The sequence below is a fragment of the Anoplolepis gracilipes genome, chromosome 1, assembly GCF_047496725.1.
Source record: "Anoplolepis gracilipes chromosome 1, ASM4749672v1, whole genome shotgun sequence".
Lineage (NCBI taxonomy): Eukaryota > Metazoa > Arthropoda > Insecta > Hymenoptera > Formicidae > Anoplolepis > Anoplolepis gracilipes.
Genome location: NC_132970.1, coordinates 14,328,538 through 14,342,792, shown reverse-complemented (window position 1 = coordinate 14,342,792; position 14,255 = coordinate 14,328,538). Strand labels below are relative to the sequence as shown.

General features: G+C 39.2%; 1 protein-coding gene across 1 annotated transcript; it reads right to left on the bottom strand.

Annotated features, from left to right (window-relative positions):
• Nucleotides 1-947: 947 nt before the first annotated feature.
• Nucleotides 948-13,617, bottom strand: LOC140663821 (uncharacterized). Its single transcript, XM_072888321.1, has one exon. The coding sequence runs from the start codon at nt 12,108-12,110 to the stop codon at nt 10,203-10,205; it is 1,908 nt and encodes a 635-aa protein (XP_072744422.1). The 5' UTR covers nt 12,111-13,617; the 3' UTR covers nt 948-10,202.
• Between the last annotated feature and the right edge of the window lie 638 nt (nt 13,618-14,255).

Below are 14,255 nucleotides of genomic sequence, written 5' to 3'. Positions count from 1 at the left end.
CGCTTATAATAATGACGGATTGGGGATTCCTCCTCGTCAAACGTCAAGAGCACCATCGTCCTACCTGTCTTGATCTATCTCACCGCTTCTCATTCCGGAGTTTGTTTGACAGTCACTTGAAATCTCATGGTTCGCCCATGTCTCGTTGAATTCCCCTTTTTAATGAATGCCAACGAATAAACGCAATGATGAGAATAACGACATATCAGGGACATACAGACAGACATTTATGGTTATTAACGCGATAGAAATTAAATATATAAATATATATATATATATATATATAACTGTAATGTGTTAAATCCTCAATAAATATTTATGATGCACAGAGAGTGCAACGCAAAACTGACGAGATTTCTTTCACTATACATATGCGATAATATTTTACAACAATGTTTTCAAACAATTTATATAAATTTTTTTTAACAATATGTATAATATTTTATATATTTTGAAATATAAATATTCGTGAAAAAATATAATCATTTAAATTCTAAGAATAAGAACAATTACACATTAGGTATGAAACCAAAGTTTTATAGGAAATTTAACAGCGAGTTATTCAATTTTTATTGCAGTTACATTTTGAATGAAAGGATTGCAAGTTCTGCAATCCTTTCATTCAAAAGATTTAGTAATAAGTCGGTTAAATAAATACTTCTTGGATACGAATAAAAATAACCATACTTTTAAATTACATTATTTAAGTCTGGCAACGACTTAACTTTTTTTTTTAATATTTTGAATATAATCTATACGATTTATAAAATATTTATTTATAAATTTTATATATAAATCGTATGAATATTTATAACATGTATATTTATAAATCGAAGGTTTGTTTTTTATTTTTATATATAGTTCTGTTTTTAGTTTATTTCAAACCAACTATATACTAGTACTATATATATACTAGTACTATAAAAAACATATTTTATTTTTCTCACGTATTTAGTAAAGTTCCATTTTTACAAGCATCAGTCACTTTGGACGCATGTTATATAAATACAAACTTATAAGGTAGAAAGAACAAAACCATTAAGTCGATCGAAAAAAATTTTATTTCGACAACTGTCGTTATAGCACATGATTTTACCGTACATGTGAGTTTATGACAGCGTATCCTTTACACGCATTCTCTCTCTCTCTCTCTCTCTCTCTCTCTCTCTCACTCTCTCTCTCTTTTTTTGCTTTCTTTATCAATAATCTCCGTCTTGGAACGGTATATTCTGCTCTATTATGTATACCTTCAAAAAAGTGTGTAATTGGAAATATAGATACGTCTATGCCCTCTAAACGGTCGCAATCGTATGCATGCTCCTCGTCTCACATTCTCTCGTAAAATAAAAGAAATATTTCTATATACTTTTTCTTTCTTGTTTATTTTTCTTATTCGTCGTCATACACCACACCGTTAGACGGATTCTTCTTGCAACACTAAATTACACATTTGTACATCGTTAATATCCTTAAAAGTGATTGCCTCCTTTGGCGGGCTCGTTTTAAGGGTCGTAAACTAGGTCCGGTTCCTTACGTACACACGAGCGCTCGATCTATACGCAAATCTCACACACACATACACATACACACAAAACGTACACATACACAATGAAAATATGTGTACACGCGCGCACGCAGGATATACAATAACATTCTCTCTGCTCACTTTTTTTTTTTTTTTAAGGTTGCCAACATCGCATCGATTCTGGTCCGAAGACATATACAGATTTTAATTCGAGTTAATTCGCAGTAACAAAATTCGTTCCGAACTAGGATTCTTCGAAACTACTTAGATATGTAACTATATGGATATATGGGTGTGTGTGTGTATGTGAACATGTGTGGATATGCGAGGGAATGTATAAAAATTTCAAGAGAGATTTACATTTTGTCAAATCTAAAGACTTTGTAAAACAATCTCGTTGGCAACTCTATCGCTTTTCCGCACGATATTTTCGAGAGATTTAAGGTTCTTCCTTTCCATCTGGTTTTCAGTTTTCAGATCTCATATATGTCGCGATGATACGTGCAAGTGTATGTGATATCTTTTCGACTGAGCGCATATGTACGCAATACTATTGTTTCAAACAATAGCTTCGACACACCATCTCGGCGTCTTCTTATCATTAAAACTGAAATTTTTATTGTCCGCAATAGAAGCGTAAATATGCGCTCTCTCTTTCTCAGCGCTTCAAATCTACGATAAAAGATATAAAATTGATTAAAGGGATTAAAAAATCCGAGATGTCCATTTCCGGGTGATAAGAATGGCACACGTAACAGATGAGTTAGCGTACATACACGGTCTATTAACAGAACCAACAATTTGTGTTGAGGATTTTTTCGCGTGCTCGCGAGTCGCTTGTTGGAACAAACGTTAAAGAGTTGCTCATTAATATTATTAGTAGCGTTAACACGGAGCACACATAGCCAGTTACGAACCGCGGCAATGCGACTTGTAACACGCACTCTAATTGTACAAAGTGCAGTTTTTAAGGCCGGGATCGGCGCATTACGTCGGTGCGTATTTTGAAATCCTTCCTATCTGGCTTAGAAATATCAGATTTTTCTTTTTTTTCTTTCTTTCTTTTTTTTAAGAAATAAAGCTATGTTACTTGTATTTATTCTCAGTTCAAGCTTTTATCTCCAATTTCTTTCTTATTCTTTTCGCTTTGAAAAAATTGTGATTGTAATAAATTAAAGAAATCGAATTAGATGCGATACAGAGAGCAATTCTTTTCTTCTGAAAGAACAAACTAGGGCAATCTAGAGAACATCTACAAAATTTCTGGCATTCTCTATCCATACCTGAGTACTTGTATCCGAATTCAGATACCTTCATTCAATAATACCACTTATGCAGATTTATGTAGATTATTTACGTAGGTGATTTTATATAATTAGATGTTATATTAAATATTATTTAATGGGATATGCTTACAATTCTCTTTAACAGTTTGGAAAGAATGACATCACGCATCATGAATGAAATTAACTCTTACAACCATCGTACATAATTGGCAGTCACGTGTGTGTTTAGAATTGATTTAAGTACCTCAAGATGCGATTTAAATATTAAATATTATGTAAGACGCAAATATCGTGGCTTAAGAACTACATCCTTTTCTTAAAACTCAGCAGCTTTTTGCTTTTTAATTTTTGCCCGTTTACATCTTCTTTGGCATCTTTTCTAATTAAAAAGAATATGTTTCGTGGATTATAAGAGTTAATCTCACTTTTTTATCCAAATATAAAATTAACAATATACGGTGATATTATAATATAATGACAATTAATTTATTGCGCGTATATCTCGAATTTGTAAAATAATGTTTATCAATATGTGAAGTTATTGCGAATAAGTGTATTTCTTTTTCTGTATCTGTCGTATTCATCTCTCCTACTACGTTATATCATTATATTATCAAACGCGTTAACATAATTCACAATTAGTTTGTCATCGCTTAACTGTGTCTTTATCGTAATGTACGAAAGTTACCGTACACAATATTGCCTGTATACAAAACTCCACGAATCCGACGAAATTAACACTTTCTTTTAATTTATCTTATTTTCTCTCTTTCTTTCTTTCTTTCACTCTCACATGTACATGCACACTTGTCTTATTTACCGTTTTAATTTAAAATACTTCTCGGTTGATTGGTAGTTACTAAGATTTATTGTTACCAATTGTTAAAACAAGTAACAGTCGTTTGTTACATCACAGTGCAACAACAGGAAACGCCATTCAGAAAATGTATCTATATTCACTGATAATAATGACCCGTAATAACAGATGCAATTTTTGGTCTAGATAATAAAGCTATAAGGCCCGTTTCTCGGCCGTACATCAATAAGAAACATTAAAACATTATATATAATTTTTTTATAAACTTTTAATTTAAAATATTTACGAGAGATGAAATACATATATATATATATATATATATATATATATACATATAACTATATAAAATTCATCTGATTTATTTTACTTTTTTTTTTCAAGGGCTCGGAATACCTTGTCTTGGGTTCAAAATGCTCTAAATCCGCCGCTGCATATAACATTATGTTAATGCGTGTATAAGGTTCCGAAGAGATACGAAAATTCGAGGTGTATAAATTTTGCGAAAACCTGGCGTCGAACGTTGCGGTCGCGAAAGCATATTTTCACGCCAGGAGCGAAGCACGAGCTTCTCCCAACGAACAAAATTACCTTAAGAAGTGAGAAAATATGTGCACAGGGTTGTTTGCGCTTGTCTCGCGTAGCGCCACATCCCTCTTTCGGCAGTGTTTCAAATATATTTTCTCGTGAAAATATGCAGACACATAGCCGCATTATCGATACTCTAAAATGAGAACAACCGATGACATTATGTTGTTTGTAAAAGAAAAAAGAAAAAAGAAAAAAGAATTGTTACATGCGTGTATATATTTTTAAAATACGCTATCCCTATAAATGGAATGATATCTCGATGGATAACGAAACTTTTACGTTTTCAAGTTAAAATTTTTTTTTATTGAGTTTTATTCTATTAAAACTATGAAAGAGAAACGAGAGCGATTTAAGGGGTTAAACAATTACCACAATTAGAAAAATATTGAAAATTACTAATTCTATATATATATATATATATGTAATTAATATTTTCTCATATTTTATTAGTATTAAATACATTTAATTTATTCCAAGTTATTGTGTAATCATGATATTAAATCAATTGATTGTAAATTAGTAGATTATAGGGAAAATACAACCGAATATGTGAAATTTAAATTTTAATGTTAGTCTAATATACGTGCGAAATAACACGCACATGAAATTGTTGAACATAATTTAAATAAATTATTTGATAAGTTACATTCTCATTAGCAAATATAATCGTTATACCTGTGTAGCAGGTCGTCACTCGACTGTATACGACGAAAGTTTCGTTCCACGCAATATTGCACGCCATGTGTCAGTAACTAACTACACGATCATTTGTTTTCAGAAGCGGAAAATGCTAGGAAATAAATTCGCGACAACGTCTCCCTATGTCGGCTTGGATCGATAATTTAGGAAAGTGAAAACCCCAAAGTCACACCATGGTGTGTCTACGAAGCAGCATTATTCCGCGTACTTGCTAAGTTTTATTATCGAGTCATTCTCAGAGCGCAGAACTTTCAAGAGAGAACAATCAATAAAGATCACCCTCAGTTCTGCGATTATCGGGGATTTATTGTTGAAAATTAAATTCGCACGTAAAATAAAATTTTCAAGCAAATCAATCAAATTTTAAAATATTTATTGTTCTCAACGTGAAATAGAGCGTGTAATACGTAATATTTCGCACATTGATTTTTCACAACATAACTTCTTTTAAATCACCGTTTCATGAGCAGTGAGCATATGGCAAAAATATTGCAATCGTATAGTTTCTCAGTGAATATTCTTGTTAGATTATACTACGCGACATGTATTTTGCAGAACTTTTTGTCGAGTAGCGTTGTCATTTCGCGTAATCGATTACACCCCGAAGATTCGCACAATTTTGACAATCACAATTAATATCGCATATTTCCTTGATCAATATAGCTCGCATATATTGAGTTGGTATAAATTCTAAACTCATGTGCTTTTTAGTCGCTACATAGACAACATAGTGTTATCGTTGCGTATATTGAACCAGCATGCAGTGTTGCGACCAGTTGTGTGCCACGTCGATCGAAAGGTATAAAAAAAAAAACTCGTGGATAAATCAGATATAAAGACTTAACTTGCACGCAACAGTTGACTCTTGGCTACTTTGAGCGATCGACACATGCCGGCATATTCGCGAGAAAAAATTATACGAATATTTTTTATACGAAGCAAATAAATTTAAAAAGATGTGACATTTTTGTTAATTCGCATTTTCTCACACTTTTGCGAAACGTAAGTTTCCCCAAGATGAATGACTCCAAGTTTGATGAGAGGCAACGCAAAGTGTCCGCAAAACGCAGAAATTCGCGAATTTCACGGTTTGTTTTTTAATGTCGCGTATGAACGAAACTGCACGTACAAATTTTAACGGAATTTTTTTTTCAGGGACGAATTTGGTTTACACAGATTAACGAACGGATCAGGACGAACGATAGGTAGGATTGAACAACAGCGCATTCCTCAAAAAATTGAAATTGTTCCGAAACAAAATTTCCGACAAAAATAAAAAAAAGGAAAAATAAAATCTGATTCGTAATTTTTGTTCACGCATTCGATAAGATAACAATTAAAGAACGAGCCGCATTAAGTAAGTGAATAAATGAGAAAAAAAAAATTAAAATTCCATTAATTACATATATCGAAATGTTAAAGAATAGTCGTCACAGCGTGAAATAAATTTTTTTATGCCTTTTCGTTTTTTTTTTATATATATATGTATATAATATTCAACTAGAGTATTTATATGAGAGTAACAACCGATTCGATTCAAAGCAATGTAATTGTTGTTGCCCATGTGATTGTTTCATATATAAACTTTTTCTTCCTCATTTGAGAAACCGGTTGATTACCGTATAACTTTTAATTGCAGGCAGTGAAATTTTCAGATAGAAAAATCTCGTGTAACTGTTTTCAAAATATTCAGTATAACCGCATTAGAACTCGTGTATAATCAACGTTGTTGGTTTGTCGTCTATATATTTTCCCGTCTTTCTAGATGCAAGAATCAATGCAAATGTCCGGACTATTCATCCTGTGTGCGACATATCGTCCGGAGTGACCGCGTTTTTTCGGAGCGCTACTTTTTGATATGTCCAATACGGTTCGAGATCATTGAGCAGAGAAAACCGGACCGTGTACCGCGCGATACGCTAGAGCAAAATCGGCGACAAACACAAAAATAGCTGAATCTCGACCGCATATTTTTTTCGATAAACGGAGAACGCGTACGCGCGTTTTGACACGGAACATACATATCCACACGCATACACGCGCCGCACGAGTACATACTTATATACGGCATACAAAATGAACGCACGTCGACATACTTTAGATGGCGATCAAATGAAACTCGCGACTGGCCGTTTTAACTAACTATAGTCAGATCGAATTATTGTGCCTCTCTACAAAGAGCGTAAAAAAATGCCTCTAGAATAAATTGACACTTGAATAAAAAAAATAAACTTTCTTTAAATTGGTCGTTACTAAAAAAAAAAAAAATATAGTTAATTTTTAATAAATAAAATAGAAAAATTAATTAAATTTTTTTCTCTTTATAAAATATATCTCTTTTTTTTTAATTTATAAGATTACTTATTAATATAATTTTGTAAACTAAAAATTAAAATTAAAGTTTCTGCAGAGGTTAAAAAAATTATTAGCATTTTATGAAACTGCAGTGCAAAAAACACGTTGTTTACTAATAATTTTGTAAGACATTTCTCATTGTAATAATACTAAAATAATCATAGTGCAAAGTTATTTTTAATAAAAGCATAGTAATTTGATTTGACAGTACGATTCATCGTCGAATGCGTGGATCGAGACTCACTTAGATTCACAAGATGTTGCATTAAGTATAATCCAGTCAATCAATCGCGAAATCCAATTTTAGTGATTGAGCAATAGTATACATTCGCCCGCGATTGATTTACGGGTTTATCACACAGTCTTATATAATTGATTCTAGTGGATTTGCTGCGTACATATAAAAGTCAAACGTTCGAGATTTTAAATATTCTGGATTTATTGTCGCAAAAACACATTTTTTTTTTTGAAATGCATTTCGCATTAAAGCTTTAATATTAAAATTTAATATTATGAATTTATTGATTTATTGATACATTATAAATATTATTGATTGATATCAATATATCTCGATTTCCTAAAACTTTTATGATTTTTTATTGGTGATAAAAATAGTAATAAATAACAGAAAATAATATATTCTTGTCATTCAGTAATATTGATAAAAAAATTATACATTTTAAAATTGTGTATTAAATAAAAAAAAATTGTTAACCTTTTTTCATTTATAATAATATCGAAATACTATTGGAAAATGGATTTGTATCGGTCAGAAACATTGTAAATTTAATATGAGATACTCGAAAAAATTGAGATTATCCGCTAATAAGCCATCGTGATCAAATCAGGGAATGTGTTGTTGCGAGTATAAAACCAGAACAGCATCTGACGTTTATCTCTTGCTCGATCGTTTTTGCGAGGTTTCGTCTCGGACATGAGAGCCACTCGGACCGGCCACTCGAAGCAACAATATAGGCTCGCCGATAATCATGAGTTTGTCGACCGAGGCTTCGAGGGATGATTCAACGAGGCTATCTTCCGATCGAAAAAGCATTTTGCCAACGCGAGTTTCCGATCCCGCCAAATAAATAATCGTAACCGCTTTTTTTTTCTCTTCCTTTTTACCGAATTGACTAGAAAAAATCCGCGAAATACTTGTTAGCTTATAAGCGTTACTTTTTCACTTTCCATGTAACTCTGCGTGTCGTTCTCATCGCCTTCGCAGTCTTCGCAATCGCCACTTATCATCTCAAGGGGAGTCATCTAACGCATTTTATCCCGGGAGATCTTACGGAAACCTCCCACAGTCTCCGACTTTACGGCTATGATACAAATGTATTACCCGTCGATATTGTGCTGCACGACCGCCGAGACAATGACGTGACCGGCGTAGCGTATCACTTCCTCGTCCCTAACTCGGTGCACGTTGTGTGTATGCACTTCCTGTATGCACTGTCTCTCTCTCTCTCTCTCTCTCTCTCTCTCTCTCTCTCTCTCTCTCTCTCTCTCTCTCTCTCTCTCTCTCTGCCTGTGTGCATGTAACACGCGAGACATAGCTATCGGTGACGACGACTTCCGGTCGATCGATCGATGAAATCTTTCATTGTTGCGTTATATAGAGTTGTTTTCCAATGAAAAAAGATCGATTCTTTGAAAATTGATAGTGACAGTTTCATTGATAAAAAAATTTAATAAAGATACATCAATTTGGAACGAGTCATTGACTTTGCGAGTGGAATTTTTCAATTGCAAACTTGAAGGATGTTTATTATTTCTTATTAATATCATATGAAACTTTTGATCATCAGTAATATTTATATATTCTTAAGTACAGACTTTCATAAAAAGCTTAATTATTCAGATTATTAACTAGCGACGGGAATTTATCAGCAACATTTTCTTTTATTCGCAACAACTGACACTATCGTTCCAAACATTGGCCATTTTTCTCGGAGTACCTCGTACAAATTAACATTGTCACTGAAAGCAATCTCCGTGACAGATGCACGTACATATCCGAATAAACGGAACCGAATGTCTACCAGTTGATCGCACCGCACGTACTTGGAATGACGCACACAAGATTATGTCATTAAGAACGATGCATACAATGGGCTGGGCGCTTTGACGAGTCGCACCACTATAAACGACGTTTGCTCGCAAAGTGTGAACATAGATGGCCGATCTCTTCTTAGAGAGAGAGAAGTCGGTTGTTATTTTTGTCATGTTGTCTAGGAAGGTCATGTTTAATCGCACGCGATGACTTTAATACAGTTTATTCGGGATCGAAGAAAACCGCGACGTATACTGATATGATGTTACATACATAGACCCTCGGTGATATGATAATGATATGCCTCTGTTAGATCGAGGCCGACTCGAATAACGAGTTAACTACGAGTCGATCTTGCGAAAGCTTCCTGTATATTTAACGATTCGATTCGTGATCCTTTATTTATAGCAATCTTTAGCGATTGGCTAAAGTGTATTGCTCGCGCCTTGTCTACCGTGCGATTGTATCATACCTTCTTGATTGTAGAGTACTAGCGTGGTGCTGATTTGAATCCATATCACTGATTAAATAATACCGTCGGATAAAATACCGTACCTTCGATTACGGATATGTAGGATCGTGAACTGGCGTACATTTTCGTCCGCAACAGCGGGGCTGCTTAAACTCTCAAGCGTGTTTTTCCGCGCACGATAATGGCGCGGGTTATCGGTCATCGTCACACTGGTCGCGATCACACTCGAAACGAGATTCATCCCACATACACATACTTGCTCCTGTTTCACTACTGCCCGTCCGGCACTCGCGAGGACGATACTTTTCGTTTTTGTTTTTCTTTCAGCAATCAGTGTCGTCCTCCTGATGTCTCCTACGCAGTTCCAGGTAACGGTGCCGGGCATCGCAGTAATGAAGTAGCGGTACCTAGACGTCGGTGCCGGTTCCCTCCTGGTAGCCCTCGTCGGGCGAGCTGCGCGTGGATCCAAGGACGCGTTTTAACGCCGAGACCGGCGGCAGCACCGGGACGCCCTTCTGCCAGACACGCATCTGCTTCGCGCCGGGCGGGAACTGCTCGACAATTGGCGCCGCGACCACCGCGAGCTGTTCCTTCGACGGGTACACGTTCACCGGGACGGTGGACGTCCTGCCGCAGGTAGTGTCTCTGGCCTCCCATAGGCAGCTGGAGTAGAGCATTTTGCCAGCGTCGTCCATCGTTCCGACGCGACTGTAATCGGCGACGCCGTAAGACGCGATATCTTCGGCGGAGCCGCGCCGGGTGTCTCTGATGAGATCTGGATTATCGATCGGCATCAGGGACGTCGTGGACGAGAAACACCCGGCGCTCGGCATCGCCGCCACGGCCGACTGATTCTGATCGTCGAAACGGCTGATGGTGCTGTACTCGGTCTCCTGCACCACAGCCGCTTGCGGTCTTTGCACGTAACTCAGGTGCAACGAGGCAGGCGGCTTCGATTCCAGGGCAAACGACGTTGTCTCAATCTCCTCGTGCTTCCTGCGGGTGGTCGAGGTAGCGGACGATGGATTGTTGTCGCCTGCGCTGCCGTTGCCGGTACCGTCACCAGACGTCGCCTCCATTGGCGCTGATGACTTGACGTCCTTCAGCGACATTCGTCGCAGGCGCACGAATAACACGAGAATGATCAACAGGATGATTAATATGAGAACGACTAACGCGGCCGATATACCCGCGATCTGACCCGAGCCCAGAGTCGACATGCCCGCGGTTCTTAGGGACACGTGTAAGGTGAAGTTTGCCTCGACGCTACCAGCGCGATTTTCGGCGACGCAGTAAAATTCGCTCGAATCCGCCTCCTGGGCGTTGGTGAGGACGAGGGTGCTTCTCTTCCTAAACTGACCTTCCTCGAAGATGAGGATCTTTTGATAGCTGCTGAATGCCGAATGATTGGCTAGTAACCGGCCATTCCAATACCACTTGACCTTCGCAGGAGGTATCGCGCTCACGCGACATACGATGCTAGCATTCTCGCCGATGGTCGCCTCGGCGTAACGGCTGGCTATTAGCAGAACCGGCCGACAGGCAAAGTCGTCTATGTCGAGGTCGTTGAAGGCACGGTCGAGCAACTGATGAGGGCCGTGGCATATGGGCGCCACGAGAGTCGGCACATTATGCTTGACGAGCCACATTTTCATCTCACGCAGATGACAGTCGCAAGTCCACGGGTTATCGTGTAACTCGATGCTGGTGAGTTTCTTGAGGGGCTCGAATGTGCCCGGATGCAAGGTAGACAATCGATTGTTGTTGAGCTTGAGACTTTCGAGCAGCTCGAGTCCGACGAATCCCTTTGACTCGATTTCACCGAGTTGCGTGTGCGACAAATCGAGCTTAACTAAATTCGGCGTACTTTTGAATGCGTTCAAAGGAATTCTCGTAAGTGGATTATATGCAAGCACTAGATCGCGCAGAAACGGCGTGTTGGTGAAACTCGAACTAGGAATCTCATTGAGTTTATTGTGACTGAGATCGAGCTCGACGAGATTCGTGAGACCAGCCAGTGCCTCGCTGTCAATCCGGTCGATACGGCAATCACGCAAGTAGAGACGCTGCAGATTCGTCAGCTGTACGTGTATAAAGAGATTGCTCTGCAAGAGACGGATGTCGTTGCCGCTCATGTCCAGCACCTGGGTCTCCGGATCGATCCCGTCCGGTATGCTGGTCAGGGAGCGATCCACGCACTCCACCGTGCGCTTCCCGCTCTTCCACTTGCACGAACATTGGTTGGCGCACTTGTCGCCGCTAGCCGTTACACCGAGCACCGTCACTGCGTACAGTAAAAACACCGAGACCCCCATGGTGGACTGTTATTGTCTTCGTCGTCGTCGTCGTCGTCGTCGTCGTCGTCGCCGTAGCAAACTTTCGACGTTCCACAACTGGATTCCTCTTTCTCTCTTTCTGTCTCTCTCTCTCTGCCTCCCCCCCTTTTCTCTCTCTCTCTCTCTCTCTCTCTCTCTCTCTCTCTCTCTCTCTCTCTCTCTCTCTCTCTCTCTCTCGAGGAACCTACTTTCCCGACGACACTCGGGTTTCACGCGTCACCTCAACAACGGCCGAGAAACATCTTCATCCGCACGGGAAAGTCTTTCGAGATTGATCTTACGCCCATTTTCTTCCTCTTTTACACGTTCTTACACTTTGTCGCACACTTGTATCTTTCTTTCTTTCTCTTTGTCTTGTTCTTTTTCCTTTCTGCGCTCTTCCTCCCCTTGCCGTTTTGTATTTTTACTCTCAATTCTCCTTTCACTGGCTAAACGTTTTCTTCTTTATACATCTCGCGCGCCTCGAAATTTATACAAACCCACACCGTTCTCTGGAATTCTTGCTGCGCAGCGTGGCGAATCACGAGAGGGAGCAAAATTGAACGAACCCGTCTCGTCCATTCGTGACTCCTTTTCTAGCATCCCTCTAGCGACTACATATATTCCCTTCACTATACGTTCTTTCGCTCTCGTTACGAGTAGCACACCCCGTTCGGCGAGCCCAAACGGCGTCCCGAGGATGTCTCCTCGGGTTTCGATCAACTACTCTATCAAGTATCCATTGGCGGCATCACACGTGCGCATACGCGACTATTACATACGACGACGTCACTAGTAGACAGACGTAGGGTAGGTCGTTGTCGTCGTTATTCTTACGTAAAACTATGTCCATCAACATGCACCACTCGCGCGTTGTCCCCGACGAGAAGCTCCTCGACACCTTCGCCACGTCTCGTATCGACTGTAACCGCACCACTACTATCAGCGGCAGCACCACCACCACCACCACCACCGCCGCTGCTGCCGCCGCTACCACCGGCCACCACCGCCACCACTCACATCACCGACCATCGCCGCTGCTACGGAGACACCGCTGACACCCGAATTTTCACGAGATATACCGTCGTTGCTATCGTTGGAGCGTAACGCTGTTCTTGTTGCACGGGGACCAATGTACGAGAGTTCCGGAGGATCTCCCCAATAGGGGTGCCGTTCCCCCTTTGCCACCTTGGTTCTTTCTCTCTCTCGCCCTTCCTTACCCTGCCGACCCTCTGTCGCTTCTTCTATCTATCGCTCTGTCGCGCGCGCGCGCGTTTCCTTGTTCAGAGGAAAAAAACTATGGTTACGGCGACGCCAGCGACGCTCAGCGTCGTCGTCGTCGGCGTTGTTGAAATGCGAGACTGCGAAACGCCCGGCAGCGAAACGGAGAGACACCCTCTCGCGCGGCTTTCCTCTCCTCGTATCTTCATCTCGCGTCGTTCTCTCCTCCGTCCGTCCATACGTATGTACCCCGCTACTATCCCCGCATCCCCCTGCGCACGCTAGTCTGCTCGGGAGGGAAAACGCCAACGCGAAGTAGGGCGCACCCTTCTTCCGTTCTCGCTACAGGGTGGCTGGAGATGTTCGAATAACGATAGTAATATCGGGACGAGTTTGATAATTAAAAACGAAATCCGAATTTTATTTAAGTTTAGAAATATTAAGAATCTTAAGAGACACACTGAAATTTAGGCGAGAAGAATTTTTAGTTGACGTCTTATTACCATGACAATGGACATTAAAAGTTTGAACATTGTAAACAGGGATAATGGGGTCGATTAAATTTTCATCAAGCGCAACTTTCAAAGTTTCATGTACAACAATGTGACTATTATAATAATTTGAATTTTTACAACACCCTATATATTAGATACATACACACACATACACACACATATGCGTACACACAACCACCGTGATTCGAGTCTAATACCACCCTTTGTACCCCTCAACCCCATGGCGCGTGTACGTTCGCAAACGTCCCGACATCCACCTTCTTTCTCTCTTTCTCGTTGCTACGTTATATATCTATCTCTTTTTCTCCTTTATATATTCTCTCTTTTTCTTTCTTTCTAGATATATATATATATATATATATATATATATATATATATATAATGTGTGTGTGTGTGTGTGTGTATGTGT

Coding starts and splice junctions, on each gene's coding strand:
- LOC140663821 (XM_072888321.1), bottom strand. CDS start 12,110: ATGGGGGTCTCGGTGTTTTTACTGTACGCAGTGACGGTGCTCGGTGTA.